Genomic DNA, 16479 nt, shown 5'->3' on the forward strand with positions numbered 1-16479 from the left:
TCTTTAAAACTGACTTATGTTGTATCAAATATTTGCTTTTCTCTTTGAAGTTAGGTAGTTTGTATAGGATTTAGTAAGAAATAAGTGAGGTTTCATGTTTATGATTTTTAAGCTGTAAATCATTCAACTGTAAATGAATGTGTCCTTATTAGAATCACTTCTAAACATGGGGCACTTGGGTGGCTAAGTCTGTTAAGACATCTGATTCTTGATTTCGGCTCAGATCTTGATCTCAGGGCCGTGAGATCAAGCCCCATGATAGGCTCTGCGCTGGGTGTGGAGCCTGCTTAAGACTCTCTCCCTCTCCCTCTGCCCCTCTCCCAGCCCTAAAAAAAAAGAAAAAGAAAAAAAATCCATTCTGACCAGTGTACAGACCAGAGAAAGGAAGAACATCTTCATAGAAGAGTGATTTCCCTTACTCACTGATTTATAATTTAGACTTACAGTTTTAAAAGTTATTTCTCTTAGAATTACAGAGTTAAAAGGGACTTCAAGACCCTCTTGTCCATCCCCCTCATTTTACATATGAGGAGACCAAGACACAGAGAGCTATTTCAAAGTCCCATGGCTGATGCAAGCTGAAATCTTCATTTTGTGCACTGGAAGTTTTCATATTTTCCACAGCCCTTTACCCAGTCTCCAAGAGGATATATTTGTCCTAATTACAAAGACTTGTTGGAAGTTGCATTCAATTAAAACAATAACTGAATGAGAGAAACTTTCTGGAAAACAAATGGATGATATGTGCCACGTTTCTTAAGAATTCGTTTATCCCCTTTGACCTCGTAATTTCACTTTAAGAACTTCTCCCAAGAAAATAATTTACTTTGGACAAAGGTTTATGTGTAAGGATGTTTATCACAGCATTATTTTTAATAGGAAGAGAATGGAAAACCTTGTTCAACTGTAAAGGAATGCTTAACTGGCTGGGATATTGTGTGTCCCATTAAACATCTCATTATTAATGTATATTTAATGACCTTGGAAAATGCTCTTGATATTTATTAAGGTAAAAAATAATGATGTAAAAGCCAAAAAGAGAATTTGGTCCCAATTTTGTTAAGTACATATATGCTTAGAAAAATATATATATATAAGCTAATATATAAGATACACATATATGGAGCTTTTTATTCACCTTTTTTATCTTTTCAGTATTTTCCAAATATTCCTCAGTTGTCATGAATGATAATTATAAAGAGAAAAATATAAGCATCACATTTAAAATATATGTAAAATAATCATAAACCTAAAATGTGACTGTCATAGAAGAAAGAGTACTGTGATAAATGTAAAATACTGAGTTCTCAGGTGAATTTTGCCCCTATAAAGAAAGCAATGTGGCTTTAGCTAAGTGTCCCCATCTGTTTAAGCCTTAGCTTCTCTCTCTATAAAGAGGAGACTGAATTCGCCAATCTTCTTTCCAGATCTAAAATTTGATTTGATAAATTAGTTTCAGTGAAGAAGCTTATAGGTCATAATAAATGATACGTAATAATAAAATTAATTTTATTAATCTCTTTTATGGAATTCACACTGATCACCACTATTCATTCACCTTTGTGCCTGGGGGCTCTTTGTTACAGATTGCTACTGAAGCAATCGAAAACTTCCGAACTGTTGTTTCTTTGACCCGGGAGCAGAAGTTTGAATACATGTATGCACAGAGTTTGCAAGTACCATACAGGTAATAACCACTGAAGAGTGGGAGGGGAGTGTGGGGAGGCTTATCAGTCATCAGATTTGTTTTCAGAAAGGTTACTTTGGCCAGAAGGTAGGGAACAAGTGGAGAAGCTGCTAGAAGGGGACCAACTGGGAAGCCCTTGTAATTATCCAGGAGAGAAATCACAAGACCTTGACCTCTCCGAGGTAGATCCTGTAACAGCAGGCAACTGATGGGAAACAGAGGGGGAGAGGATAGACAGACAATGACTCTCTGATGCCAAGTTTGGGTAATGACCCAATTATTTGCTCTCAGTGGGGCTGAGTTCTCTATGGAACCTGAAATGTGATGCATCTGTGGGGCCTGGGTAGAGGAGGTGGTGCTCCTTGAGTATGCCTTTCCTTTCTCTCTTGAGGCTTCTCTAGTGGAGAACTTCCGTATTTCCTTCAATGCACTTATCCAGTGACAGTTCTAAAAAGTAAGCCCAACCTCTCTGAGTCTCAGTTTCTTATATAGTAAAAGGAGAGAGCTGGACTTGGATGATGGGTTTTCAAACATTTTTTTAAAATAGGAGTCTTTTTTTCTGAAGATCTTTTCATTTGAAATCCCAATATATGAAACAGATGGAAATGGAGTTGACGTGGTTGAGGCAGAGGTAGGAGGCCCACAGGGCTGCCCACTCACTAGCCTGCTCTTACCTCCGCATCACCCAGGTCAGGTGGCTCAGAAAATCCACCAACATTGACGCCTTTGTGATGCCTTCTCTCACTCCCCCAGAGAGTTCAGTGTGTCCTCGTTTCTTTCCCTAACATGTTATTTATAGGGTACCTTCACTGCATAATTACAGGCAACTTGACTGGTGGGTCCCCAAAGGCAAGAATATGAGTGATTGCTCTGTGTCACCAAGCATGGTCCCTGCAGCTTGTAGGTGTTAGATAAATGTGTGTTGGATGAACGTTGACTCTAGAGTGCATATATTTTGTATGTGCAAAGTGGGGGGAAAGGGAAGGAACTTCCATTTATGAACCCCTAGCAGGCTCTTCATGTTTTCCTTGGCTTATTTTAACTTTACCTCAACACTTTGAGGTATAGTTAATCCTCTATTAGGAAGTTTCCTAAATTTTCACAAGTAGGAAAGTGAGGACCAAAGTTAACTTTTTTGGAAACTGAACCCATTTTTGTCTGCCACACCCCACTGCTGATCTAGCAAATGTTATGTTTTAAGGGTTGAGCAATGAAAGTCAGGTAAGTTTCATTAACGTCTCCTTTTCAGAAACTCTTTGAGGAAAGCGCACATCTTTGGGATCTCATTTTCCATCACCCAGGCAATGATGTATTTTTCCTATGCTGGCTGCTTCCGGTTTGGTGCCTACCTGGTGGCAAATAGATTCATGAACTTTCAAGATGTTCTGTTGTAAGTACTGGGTTAATATTGGCAGTTGAACTCTAGAAATAAAACTGAGGTGAACATGCTTCATGCCTGGATAGAAAACCTTACTGTAAAGCTTCATAAAGAGATTTTGGTGAATCAGAAGGTGGAATTTTGCCTGAGTCTCTGTGTATTATCACGGAAGTACCCCATTTCTTTTGCGGAATCAATGACTGCCCCTCTCCCCAGTGCTGACTCATACATTTGGCCTTTCTGAATCTGTAGCTCAGTGGGGTAGTGAATCAGTGAGGGGTTTCCAGGAGGTTTTGGCATTTGGGAAGAAGCCTAACCCTGCCCAAGGGCCTGGCTCTTTTTAAAGAAGTCTCTGAACAGAGCAGCTAAAGAACAGGTGTGGGACACTGAGTTCTGCAAGCCCTGGGAGGTTCTAGGATAAATTCGCTTTCCTTGATACAAGAAGAGCAATTAGAAGGTAAGGGCTGATGAAATTCAGAAATGACAAAGGAAAAGCTAGACTGGGATTTCTGTTCCCTTGCTATGAATGCAAAAAATTGTACTTCAGTCAGGGGAAGACAGACCTGAACTTAATTATACTTCTGAAGTACTCAAATGTGCAGTTGGGTAGTGAAAAGTATGTATAACCTTTCTGAGCATCTAGGTTTTGTGATGGGTGAGACTCTGCCCTTTGATAGCATACCATCATTAGTGGTTAATACAGTTTTACATTTAAACCAGAATCATCTCAGCCTGGCTAATCTAAGGTGTTAGTGTAATGTTGCCATTCTATTGAGACATTTGCTCGTGCATGCATTATAGTTTGCTCAGGATGACCTCAACAGAGGATTTAAAATTTCTACCTAATACCTCTGTCTGACAAATGATATGCAGGAACTATTTATGACTTGGACCAAAAGATCAAAACTAGGCATCATTGTCATTGGGGCTTCGATTAGATAATTATTTGATATATTGCTTTACTTCAAGGTAAGGCATTGAACTGATGAAAGTTGCTGACACATGGGCATTTAGATTGAGAAAATCGATCTTCCAAGTGAAGGAAAGGAGAGACCTGTCTGAAGAGTAGTCCATTTTTAAAAGATCTCACAAGAGTAAATGATGACAAGTTGGAGATTAACCATTTGTATAATTTTCTAGAGTCCAGAGGAGAGGATGTGATGGGCTCACAGTATTCTTCTGGGAGGGTTACCAAGCACTATGTTAGTTCCAGGCCCTCGGTACACACACACACACACACAACGCAATATTACTCAGCCATAAAAAAGAATGAAATCTTGCCATTTGCAATGACATGGATGGAGCCGGACAGTAAAATGTTAAGCGAAGAAAAAAGTCAGAGAAAGACAAATACCATATGACTTCACTCATCTGTGGAATTTAAGAAGCAACACAAATGAACATGGGGGGGGGAAAGAAAGGCAAACCAAGAAACACTTTTTTTTTTTAAAGATTTTATTTATTTGACAGAGAGAGAGAGACAGCCAGAGAGGGAACAGAAGCAGGCTTCCCGTGGAGCAGGGGCACCGATGTAGGGCTCGATCCCAGGACCCTGGGATCATGACCTGAGCCGAAGGCAGACGCTTAACGACTGAGCCACCCAGGCGACCCCCAAGAAACACTCTTTAACTACAGAGAACAAACTGGTGGTTGCCTGAGGGGAGGTGGGGGGTAGGGAATGGGTGAATTCGATGATGGGGATTAAGGAACTCACTTGTCTCGATGAGCACCGGGTGTTGTTCGGGAGTGTTATGTTAACTACCTGGATTTTAAATAAAAACTTGGAAAGGAAAAAAATATTAAAAATAAAATAATAAAAAGGCATATTGAGAAATGAGTCCAGAGGAGAGCAACTGGAATGTTGAGAGGGAAAGGATTTACCAAAGAAGCAAAGGGCCTTTTTTACAATATTCCAGATAAGGACTGGATTATGCAAAAGGATGTACACTTTTCTTCCATCTGAAAAAGAACTTGTTAATAATAGACTTAATCAAACTTGCTACTTCCTAAAACAAAGGATGGAAGCCGACTTAGGGGAAGTTGCCTAGGGAACAAACATTGAGAACTGGACTTGATACCCTGTAGAGTCCTTCCCAGCTTTAAGCTGCTATGATTCTCATGTCATAGGTTAAGCATGTGGATTGCATGGAGCATGATTTTTGTCTTGCGAGGAGCACGATACCTGTCTCTCTAAGGAGCTCACTCTTTGCTTTACAGCTCCCATGTTTCCTAAGAACCCCAGGTAATTTCAGCACCACTGCCCATATCTGTTATTTTTTTTAATAGTTGACACACAATGTTGCATTAGTTTCAGGTGTGCAACATAGTGTTTCAGCTTCTCTATACATTATGATATGTTCACCACAAGTTCAACTACCATTCCTTATCATACAAGGCTATTATAATATCATTGACTGGATTCCCTATGCTGTACCTTTTATTCTCATGATTTATTTATTCCCTAACTGGAAGCCTGTCTCTCCCACTCCCCTTCATCCATTTTGCTCACCCACTCCTACCCCCTTCCCCTCTGGCAACCATCAGTTTGTTCTCTGATTTATAGGTCTGATTCTGCTCTTTGCTTATTCATTTATATTTTTAGATTCCACATGAGTGAATTCATATGGCATTTGTCTTTTTTTTTAAGATTTTATTTATTTATTCGACAGAACAGCAAGAGAGTACAATCAGGGCGAGCAGTAGAGGCAGAGGGAGAAGCAGGCTTCCCGCCGAGCAGGGAGCCTGATGCGGGGCTCAATCCCAGGACCCTGAGACCACGACCTGAGCTGAAGGCAGACCCTTAACCATCTGAGCCACCCAGGCGCCCCGCATTTGTCTTTTGCAATCTGACTTATTCCACTTAGCTTAATATCCTCTACGTCTGTCCATGTTGTCGCAAATGCCCCCATCCATTATTGACTGCCACAATCACACTGCATAACAACCAACCCGAAGCCCCAGTGACACACAATAATAAACATTCATATTTGCCCACAAGTCTGTGAGTAAGCTGGGCAGTTCTGCTGCGCTGGGTTGGACACAGCAGATCTTTACTAGGCTCACTCGTGTGTGCGATGGACTACAAGCCAGTTGGCTGGAGCTCACACAGCTTGCCTCCATCTGTGCCTTGTCCTCTAGCAGGCTAGCTGGGCTTGTGGTGGTGCTGGAGAGTGAAGGCACACAAAGCCTCCCGAGTCACAGGCTTCAAACTGCCATCAGTCACTCCCACCACATCCTGTTGGCCACAGCAAGCCAGATTCAAAGGCTAGGAAAACGAATTCCCCTTCTTAAACAGAGGAGTTGCCAAATCACATTACGAGAAGGCGAGGAGAGAGAAACAGGAAAAATGGGGCCATTTTACAATGTATTACACTGACATGAACTGTATGAGGACAACGGTTTGTTTTATTTTTTAACTTCTGTTTTCCGTTGTGTGAGGCAATGCCCTGTGGTTGTAGAACTGTCAGCTGTCTAGCATTATGCTCCTAATTCTGCACATGCTTTGTCTGTGTTTTTGCAGGGTATTCTCAGCTATCGTCTTTGGTGCCATGGCGGTGGGGCAGGTCAGTTCATTTGCTCCTGACTACGCCAAAGCCAAAGTCTCAGCAGCCCACATCATCACGATCATTGAAAAAACCCCTCTGATTGACAGCTACAGCTCAGGAGGCCTCCAGCCTGTGAGTTTGATGTTTTGACGATAAGATACATTCCTAACGGATGAGTGGAAGTATTCTAAGAGGAAATTTAATAAAATCTGTGGGGTTTTTTAATCTGCTGGGAATGAAAAGAAACCTCCTAGATCACGAGGGCATTTTAATAAATGCTAATCATGTATGTTAACATCCAGTACTTTTGTATAACAAGGCTACTAAGGAGATAGGTAATACTGCCCAATTTATAAGCAAATCCTGTTTATCAGGTTTTATTATGTGTAGGTTACTGTATTCTTGGGGACATATTTGAGTTAGCATATCTGTGTTGTATTAACAATACATGCTATAAAAACACTGACTCTTTTAGATCTTATGGATTGCATTCCAGCAGTTCCAAATGCAGCCTAATTGTGATAAAAGTTCACTGTCTTTGGATACCTAGTGGTAGAGGGGGTTCTCTGTACAGTGAGTTTTCGAGATTGCAATAATCATCTTTTTGTTACTGTTCTGATCTTAGAATACGTTGGAAGGGAACGTGACATTTAATGAAGTCGTGTTCAACTATCCCACTCGGCCAGACATCCCCGTGCTTCAGGGGCTGAGCCTCGAGGTGAAGAAGGGCCAGACGCTGGCTCTGGTGGGTAGCAGCGGCTGTGGGAAGAGCACGGTGGTCCAGCTCCTGGAGCGGTTCTATGACCCCTTGGCTGGTACAGTGGTGAGCACGCTTTCTTACCTCATTTTAACTTTTTCATCATCTAATTATATTTAACGTATTTAATTCTTGACTCTAAGCCATAGTTTTCCCAACCTTTAAACAACAGTCTCACTTAAAGTCTGACATCCTACCTATGGACTCCAAGCTGTGTCTTTCCCAGGCAGCTTCTCCAGCCTCTCTCAAACTGCCCCTCCACCCTCCTTCACGAGCAGCCTTTTTATCACCCCTCTCCCTTCCCTTGGCTAGATTCCTGCTTACATGAAGAGATCTAGCAAAAAATGTAAGTAGCCAGAAAGATTAGAGGAGGGGGAGAGGTGCTAAGAGAGACAAGTAAGGTGGGAGCCAAGGAGGGGGACTGTTTCAAGAAGGAAGAGGGTAGGGGTGCCTGGGAGGCTCAGTCGGTTAAGCGACTGCCTTCGGCTCAGGTCATGATCCTGGAGTCCCGGGATCAAGTCCCGCATCAGGCTCCCTGCTCGGCAGGGAGCCTGCTTCTCCCTCCAACCCTCCCCCCTCTCATGTGCTCTCTCTCTCTCATTCTCTCTGTCTCAAATAAATAAATAAAATCTTTAAAAAAAAAAAAAAAGGAAGGAAGAGGGTAGTCAGCAATGACAGATGCTGTGGACAGGTAGAAAGATGAAGCCTGAAAAGACATGATAGGATTTGGCAAGGAATGGGCTACTTGTGACATTTTAAAGTATTCTCAGTGAAGTGGGGTGGTGGTGGGAATGAGTTTAGTGTGGCTGAGGCACGGCAGGAAGGGGAAGTGGAGATTGAGTGCAGACTATCTAGAAAATCAAAGGTGAAAGAATGACTATCAAGAACAGCAGTGTGAGTGGGGAGGCAGACAGAGTCCAGGGGAGAGGTTCAGGAGGGGGAAATCTGGAACATTTTTATGGCTGAGGATGAGATAAAATCATTGAGAGAGGGTATTAAAACACCTTCTAAGGAGAGAAAAAAAGTGAGATCAACAAATTTAGGGAGCAGATAAAGAATATAGAGGGATTCCCTTTCCTTTCATGAACTAAAAGAATAAATGAAGGGTCACGTATATTTGTTCAACATTCAACAAACATTTACTGCGTGCCTATCAGGGACTATCTTAGGTCCTGAGATGAGATAGGAGTCATGAAGGGAGTGGTGAAATTTTAAATGGCTACAAGGGAAAATAGGAAAAGAATCAAATTAGGAAGGAATAGAAGAAATTTTTATTATGTAGTTATGTAGTTATTGGTTGTACTCAGAGGTGCTATTAAAAATATTTAACGACAAGGGGGCCTGGGTGGCTGAGTTGGTTAAATGTCCCGAGTCTTGATTTCGGGGCAGGTCATGATCTCAGGGTCATGAGATCAAGCCCCACATTGGGCTCCATGCTGGGCATGAAGCCTGCTTAAGATTCTCTTTCTCACTCTCCCTCCGCCCCTCCCCATGCTTCCCTTTCTAAGAAAAAAAAAAAAAATTAACTACTAGAATGTCATGGGCAAACAGAATGGACACCTCTTCTGTAGTCATATTGATGCCCCAGCTCCATATGGGCCCCACTTGCATTAATGATTGTCATGAAAATAGAGCTTTCAACCTATAGTCCAGGGCTCTTTTTAAATTCAGTCACGCTTAGTCATAAATATTTCTTTATTGTATTCTGTTCGGTCTGTTTCTTAACAGCTACATAAGTTTTATCGCTTATTTTTACTTTCTTATTTTATATTTTCTGTGAATTCTGATTTTATGCTTCAGTTGTGCTGTTAAAGTTTGAACAGAGGACTCTAAAGAAGAGACAAAAGAAGTAATTGCAGAAGGAAATGTTAGCTCTCAGACACTGATTATGCCCCTTCACAGATGTTGAGTAAGCAGTGTATTAAATGTTGAGCTCTAATGAATTATAGGTTATGATGTCTGCACTCCATGACTTTACCTGAAGAGATGGGGCATATACTTCCATGAATTACATAAAAGAAGATAGGCCTAGAGCTGGCTCTTAAGGGATAAGTAGAGCTTATCTACTTAGTTGCCTCAGAGTGAAAGAGTGAGCAGTCAGGAGGATGTCATTTGATGCAAGAGACAAACTGAGGGTTGCTGGAGAGGAGGTGGGTGGGGGGATGGGGTAACTGAGTGGTGGGCATTAAGGAGGACACGTGATATAATGAGCACTGGGTATTATATAAGACTGATGAATCACTGACCTCTACCTCTGAAACCAATAATACATTATATGTTAATTAATTGAATTTAAATTTTTAAAAAATTCTTAAAAATTTTAAAAATAAATACTAAAAAAAAAATAAATTTGAAGTGGGAAAAAAAAAAGATAATGTGAGCTGTGGTTGATAGTTGATTTGCTCCCAATGTCCTTATAGCCTATTTTGGCTGAAATAGCAGATTTAATGAGAGTTGTGATTCTTAAACTTTTAAATTATAACCTATTTAGGAAGAGCAAGAAAAAAAAAAAAAATCTCATGACCTCCCCACTGCACTCATAGTCACATGTGTTAGTTTAGCACTGCTACTAAAGAGAATCAGCCTATGCCTTCCAGATTTTGCACAGTGCATCTCGCTGGTAGAACCACGGTTACTTCCAGAACCAGAAGGGAATCTGGGAAATAGTCTTTAGCCTTCCACTCCCTTCGTATATGGAAGGGTAGACAGAGAAGAATATGGAAATGAATGCAGAGTGCACAGGGCAATAACCGTCTCAAGACAGTACTGAAAACACAAGGAAAACAATGTGTCCTTGTCTATTGTAGGAACACTGTTACCTGCTCCTGTACATTTATTTGTGCTAGAGCTTTGAAGTACTGCCAAGTGGTCATAGCAGCCAGCATTCTTAGCGGAAGTGTCCTTAAGAAGCACGAGTAAATGTGCCAAGCTTTGTTTATGAATATCAATTAGTACCCCTTAGTAACCCAGTTAGTAGGTGACTAGTAATTAGTTCTTGTTGCCATGTAAAACTGAGTGTGGATCTGAGCATGATCACTCATAGTAACTGAAGAAAGATGGGACTCTGAGGTCAGGACGTCCTCATGACCATCAGTGGGCCTTGAATGATACTTTGAGACATACTGACTGGAGCTGTGGTTCTTGGAACAACTAAAGAACACAGCCACCCTGGCTCATTCCACTCCGTCAGGATCTGGCCTGTTAATTTTTACAATTTTCCCAGATGGATTCTGATGCCAGCCATCGTTTGAGAACCACGAAACTGATAAATTTGAAAGGTGTAGGTTAAATTGTGGAGAGTCTTAAAAAGTGAAGCTGCTGAGTTGTACAGAGGGGGCATTCCAAGTTTTGTGGGGCCTGCAGGTTATACATTTCTAGGGACTCTACTTAAAAAAATACAAAATTACGAATGTAAAATTAGGCACAAAAGTGAATATTTACTTCTAACAAAACGAATCACAACAAAATATTGAAACCTTAAAGATTCAGGTCCCTTTTCTCATTTATATATTTATTTATTTGAGTGAGAGAGAGAGTGAGCACAAGAGGGAGCATGAGTTGGGGGAGAGGGAGAAGCAGACTCCCCGCTGAGCAAGGAGCCCGGACCCTGGGATCATGACCTGAGCGAAAGGCAGATGCTTAGCCGACTGAGCCATCCCAGTGTCCCTCAGGTCCCTTTCCTTTTTAGGCTGATACATAAATACTCACCTGGAAGAGCACCCTGACGTCAGCCTGGCCTCCCTCCCCTGGAACACAGTTTAGCTGTCAGCAGTTACCTGCAGTTCAGGACCCTCGAAGCCAAACTTCATTACCTTCCTGTTAAATCGCCTCTGATCTAAGTCTTCCCCAACCTTTCCTTTCTCCCCTCCAGTCTATCACATACAGAAGTCCTGTTGTCATAGTCTGGGTATTACCAGGTGGGCCCCTGAGCTAACATGGGGCATTCCTCTGTGAGGGAGGACAGAGAGTATTTTTCAATTATAAGGCACTTGTGTTACCAAAACCCAACCTATACTGTATAAATTCAATCCTAGCTCCCCTGGTTACTGTGTGATCTTGTGTAAGTTACTTAACTTTGCTCATTTTTGAATCTGTAAAATGGAGATTAAAACCACACCTACCCCAGGGACGCCTGGGTGGCTCAGTCCGTTAAGCGTCTGACTCTTGGTTTCAGAGTTCAGGTCAGGATCTCATGGGTCGTGAGATGGAGCCCCAGGGTCGCTTAGCAGGGAGTCTGCTTGGGTTTCTCTCCCTCTGCCCCTCCCCACCACTCACCACACACACTCTCGCTCTCTAAAATAAATAAATAAATCTTTTTTTTTTTTTTTAGATTTTTATTTATTTATTTGACAGAGAGAGAGATAGTGAGAGCAGGAACACAAGCAGGGGGAGTGGGAGAGGGAGAAGCAGGCCTCCTGCCGAGCAGGGAGCCCGATGTGGGACTCGATCCCAGGACCCCGGGATCGTGACCTGAACTGAAGGCAGACGCTTAACAACTGAGCCACCCAGGCGCCCTCTAAAATAAATAAATAAATCTTAAGAAAACAAGAAAAAGACACAGCTACCTCACTAGAGTTGTTGTGAAGATTAAACAAGAGAATGCATGAGACATGCTTATCACTGGACCTATAATGTAGTCAGTGCTCAATAATTTATCTGTAATCATGATTTCAGAGTAAATACGTAGAGCAGAATAATACATATTTTTAACATTTGATTGTGCTAATGAAGGCAGCAGTGCATTTAACGATCTAGGAGAGAGATAGCTAGTCATTTAACCTGGTTTTGCCTTATTATTACCAAGGTGTTTACTTTTCTGGTTAAGGTTTATTTAGGTCAGTATCTTTTGAACAGTGTTCACCAATTCCCCAAATATCCTTGGTCTTCCCTCAGACCATCACCCATGCCTCAGCCAAAGAACCTCTGCATTGGTATCTTTTACATTTAGGCTTCTAAACGTGTTTTCTCTACAGAAAGGATGCTTCAGGTAGCACAGGCTTTAAGTATTTGCAATTCCAGTGCATCATGTGGGCATGAGGAGGGCCAAGAGTGTTACTGTATTCAGTGTGATAGAGAAACTCATTAAAACTTGATGGGATCCTTCACATTTGTCTAATCATATTAGTTAGGCAGTGTCTGTTTTCCCCCCAGGAGCATAAGCTTGGAGAAAATTATGCTACTCCTTCCCTGAACTTTCCATTTCTCAAGTACAGTGTTCACCTCACAAGATCTGCTGTTTTGCCACATTCTTGTATGGTTTTTACTGCCTCTCTCCACCCTCTACTTCCCACCTTCACTTAACACTGTAAGGAAGCCTAGAACATAGATGCTGAAAGAGTCTCCATGGCAACTGGGCTGGGTACTAATAAGGTCGTGACTGTGTTTCCTATCCCTGCACTTACCAGCTTTACAAACAGAAGCTATGTTCCCGCGGCAAAGACTGTACCTTACCCCTGGCTAGCTGTCTCCCAGGGACAGCCGGCTGGGCCCATGGGATCCAGAGAGTATATATAGCGCGGTAGACACTCACTCACCAGCACTATGGGAAAAGCCTGAAGCTGAGTCACTTGCTTCTTCAGAGGGGATGAATAGCTCTCTCCCTTGAATACCAGTTCTCTTGCAAAGTAGATCGTTTGGGCAGACTTATGTGCATCCGAGCAAGGCTAGAAGGAGCACTCCCCAGGCTCCTGCAGGGTAACCCCAGGAGCCAGGTCATTAGAGAAGAGGCAGCTTCTCCCTCCTATTCCGTTGGCCCAACGTTGTAGATATCTGTCCATCATTTCGGCCGCCCAGCCTGCGTCCAGTCACTGTAGTTTTAATGACAGCGACACAGAGTTACCAATCTCTGGCAGGCTCGGAGCACAAACGTAGTGCCCAGCACTGTGTTCAGTGGGGTCTAGACATGATCTCATGCAGGCCTCAGTCCTACGAGTTTAGGAATTATCATAATTCCCATTTTACCCGCAAAGAAGCTGTCAGAGAAATTAATTCGTTTCCCCAAGATCAACAACTACATGGAGATACAGGCACCACCTTCCCACACTTCTTTTCCATTTAACTGCTGCATCCCATTCGTCCAAAACCTGACTCTTAGAAACCTGACCTGCAAACCTATCATGTGCTCACAGTAGTTACTGATTTCCAGTCTAATCTCAGCTACTTTTCTTGTGAAAAACCGATATGTAAGAAGAAGGATGCCGGCAAATTTCATGGTATAAAGCCGTACAAACTTACTATCTTACAAATTCTGGAAGTCAGATGTCTAGAATGGATTTCACCAGGCTAACCTTAAAGTGCCACCAGGGCGGTGTTCCTTCTGCAGGCTCTAGGGGACCGTTTTCTTCCTCTAGCTCCTGGCCCCTTCCTTGAAGCCAACAATGACTAATTGAGTCTTGGTCATATTGCACCGCTCTGATACTGTCCTGCCTCTCTCTTGCACAGTGAAGGACCCTCATGATTACACTGGGCCCACCTGGATCATCCAAGATCATCTTATTTTGAGATCAGCTGATGAGCAACCTTATACCTTAACTCCCTTTGCCATGGGATGGATGTAGCATTCAGAGGTTTCATGGATTAGAATACGGATATCTTGGGGGTGGGGGCATTATCCTGATTACCACATGCATATATCGGAAACCAGGGTTAAAACAGAATGAGCATGACAGTTCATCAGAGCATACAATTATGACCTTGTTCAGTTGACTTTGACAACCCAAACTCAACAGAACAACAAAAATGTCGTCCCATGGTAACTTGACAATTTTAGTGTACGAGATAACGATACTGATTTTGCTAAATTAAAAATGTGCCGGTCCTGAAGTTACCTATGTACTCTCGTTTTCAGCTAATTGATGGCAAAGAGATAAAACACCTGAATGTCCAATGGCTCCGCGCACACCTGGGCATTGTGTCCCAGGAGCCCATCCTGTTCGACTGCAGCATTGCAGAGAACATTGCCTACGGAGACAACAGCCGGGTCGTGTCACAGGAAGAGATTGTGCGGGCGGCCAAGGAGGCCAACATACACCCCTTCATCGAGACACTCCCTGATGTAAGTCTTCCTCCAATTTAGGAGCCCAAGAGCCTATGGCAACCTCCCTGGCCTGCACTTTGATTTCTAAAGGGCTGGTTTCCCAAAGGTGAAGAGAAGTGAGCAACCGAAATACACACCTGTATACAACATCTTGCTGTACTTCCTATCCCCATTTGTTTTTTGTTTTTTTTTTTTAAGATTTATTTATTCATTTGAGAGAGTGAGAATGAGAGAGAGTACATGAGAGGGGGGAGGGTCAGAGGGAGAAGCAGGCTCCTCGCTGAGCAGGGAGTCCGATGCGGGACTCGATCCCGGGACTCCAGGATCATGACCTGAGCCGAAGGCAGTTGCTTAACCAACTGAGCCACCCAGGCGCCCCTCCTATCCCCATTTGATACTGTGTTTGCATGATCACCCGACTGGCTCCCCCTGTGAGCAAGCCTGACCAAAGAGTGCATATTTGGAGGAAGCCTTTCCCTCTGAGCCTAAGTACAGCACCCACAGAAGCAGGCACCAGCCCCTCCACCCCCATTTCTCTCCTGACCTTCCTTCTGCCTCCTTGCTGCTCTCTCCCAAGCTGCAAACCTACCTCTGTGGAGTCGGGCCAGGCTGGGGAACTGAACCCATGTCAGAAAGACGGCTCTCCCTCAATAGAGCTGAGCCCTTGGAGTGAGTGTGGTATTATGTAATCTCTCATCATTGCACATTTCATGGCCCCCAAGCTCTGCTTATAGGGCTGATTCTCAAAACCTTCCTTGGGGTTCTCTGAGCTGTTGTCCATGATGCCCCCAAATTCTTCCTGGGAAATTAGATAAAAGGAACCTCTTGCCCTCTCTTAAGCCCCTTAGGTGCTGCATTTTGAAGTCACCTTGACCTGGCTTGTCTATACGCCCTCCCATTATCACCAGTTAGTTTCTTTATAATAAGGAAACACTCCTCAAAAATAAAGCTCAGTAGCCTCAAACCAGCAGGGAAGGCAATTTCCTTATGGGGAAGGATGGCGATACCAGCTGGCCCTAACTCTTTCCCAAACTTCCTTTTCTTGAGGCTCTTCTTCTGATAACTGTTGCCACCACATCATAGACCCCCAGGAGGAGGAATTGTTCCTTTCCCCTCCATTTAACCTTCTTGCCCAGCTGTGGATAATCGGTCTTTCCCAAGGCTAGAAAACTTGAAAGATAAAGCTTCAATCCCTTTACTAATGATCTCAAAGTATGGGCCTGAACCATCACATTAGAACCTGCTGGATCAAAAACGTTGGAGGTAGAGTCTAGCAATCTGTGTTTTAGCAGCCCAGATACCAGGCTGCAGTGTGAGCACCACTGGGCTAGGGGTTAACAAAGACAAACACAGAGAGTAAATATTAACTTGCTTATTAAATATACCTTGCCCCTCTGGCATTCATTTGTCTGCCACAGGGACCCAGCCTTTCTGGGCTTCCGGTCTTGAGCCCTGTTTTCTTTTTCTTTTTTTTTTTTTAAAGATTTTATTTATTTATTTGAGAAAGAGAGACACAGCGAGAGAGGGAACACAAGCAGGGGGAGTGGGAGAGGGAGAAGCAGGCTTCCCGCCGAGCAGGGAGCCCGATGCGGGGCTCGATCCCAGGACCCCGGGATCATGACCCGAGCTGAAGGCAGACGCTTAACAACTGAGCCACCCAGGCGCCCCTTGAGCCCTGTTTTCTGACCAAGGACCCACTTCTTTACCTGAGCGATTCCTACTAGAATTTAGCTCACCCTGCAGGAAGCTATTCTGGTTACTGACTTCCTTCAGGGTTACAGCCCTGCCTTTACCTGCTGCAAGAGGATCATATGGTCTCAGTGCAGCCTGGGAACCCCTGCCCTCACATGGGACACACAGTGCTCCTGCCTCCTGAGGCACCTGCGGCCCTGGGGTCCTGGGACTCCACCTGCAAGTGCAGATCTCAGTCTGACTGCTATTGAACTAGGGCAACCAGATATAGCCAATAAAAATAGGCAATCCTATATAGAACATAAATTTTTAAGTAAAACTCCGGGGGTCAGAATCAGAGCCCATGATTTGACTAAAATTCCAGCCTGGCAAGGGGCTGAAAAT

At 43.2% G+C, this 16479-nt stretch overlaps 1 protein-coding gene across 2 annotated transcripts in view; it reads left to right on the plus strand.

The window, feature by feature from the left end:
* ABCB1 (ATP binding cassette subfamily B member 1) overlaps positions 1-16479 on the plus strand; it is a 123079-nt gene that overhangs the window by 96494 nt on the left and 10106 nt on the right. For both annotated transcript variants that reach the window (XM_064575328.1, XM_064575329.1), the window contains exons 22-26: positions 1587-1687; positions 2937-3077; positions 6586-6742; positions 7236-7433; positions 14215-14421. In XM_064575328.1, coding sequence (XP_064431398.1) covers positions 1587-1687; positions 2937-3077; positions 6586-6742; positions 7236-7433; positions 14215-14421 — 804 coding nt within the window. The remainder of the gene's footprint in view (positions 1-1586; positions 1688-2936; positions 3078-6585; positions 6743-7235; positions 7434-14214; positions 14422-16479) is intronic.

The sequence above is a fragment of the Mirounga angustirostris genome, unplaced genomic scaffold, assembly GCF_029215605.1.
Source record: "Mirounga angustirostris isolate CCGP_5_RB_7025 unplaced genomic scaffold, mMirAng1.0.hap1 SCAF_12, whole genome shotgun sequence".
Taxonomy (NCBI): domain Eukaryota; kingdom Metazoa; phylum Chordata; class Mammalia; order Carnivora; family Phocidae; genus Mirounga; species Mirounga angustirostris.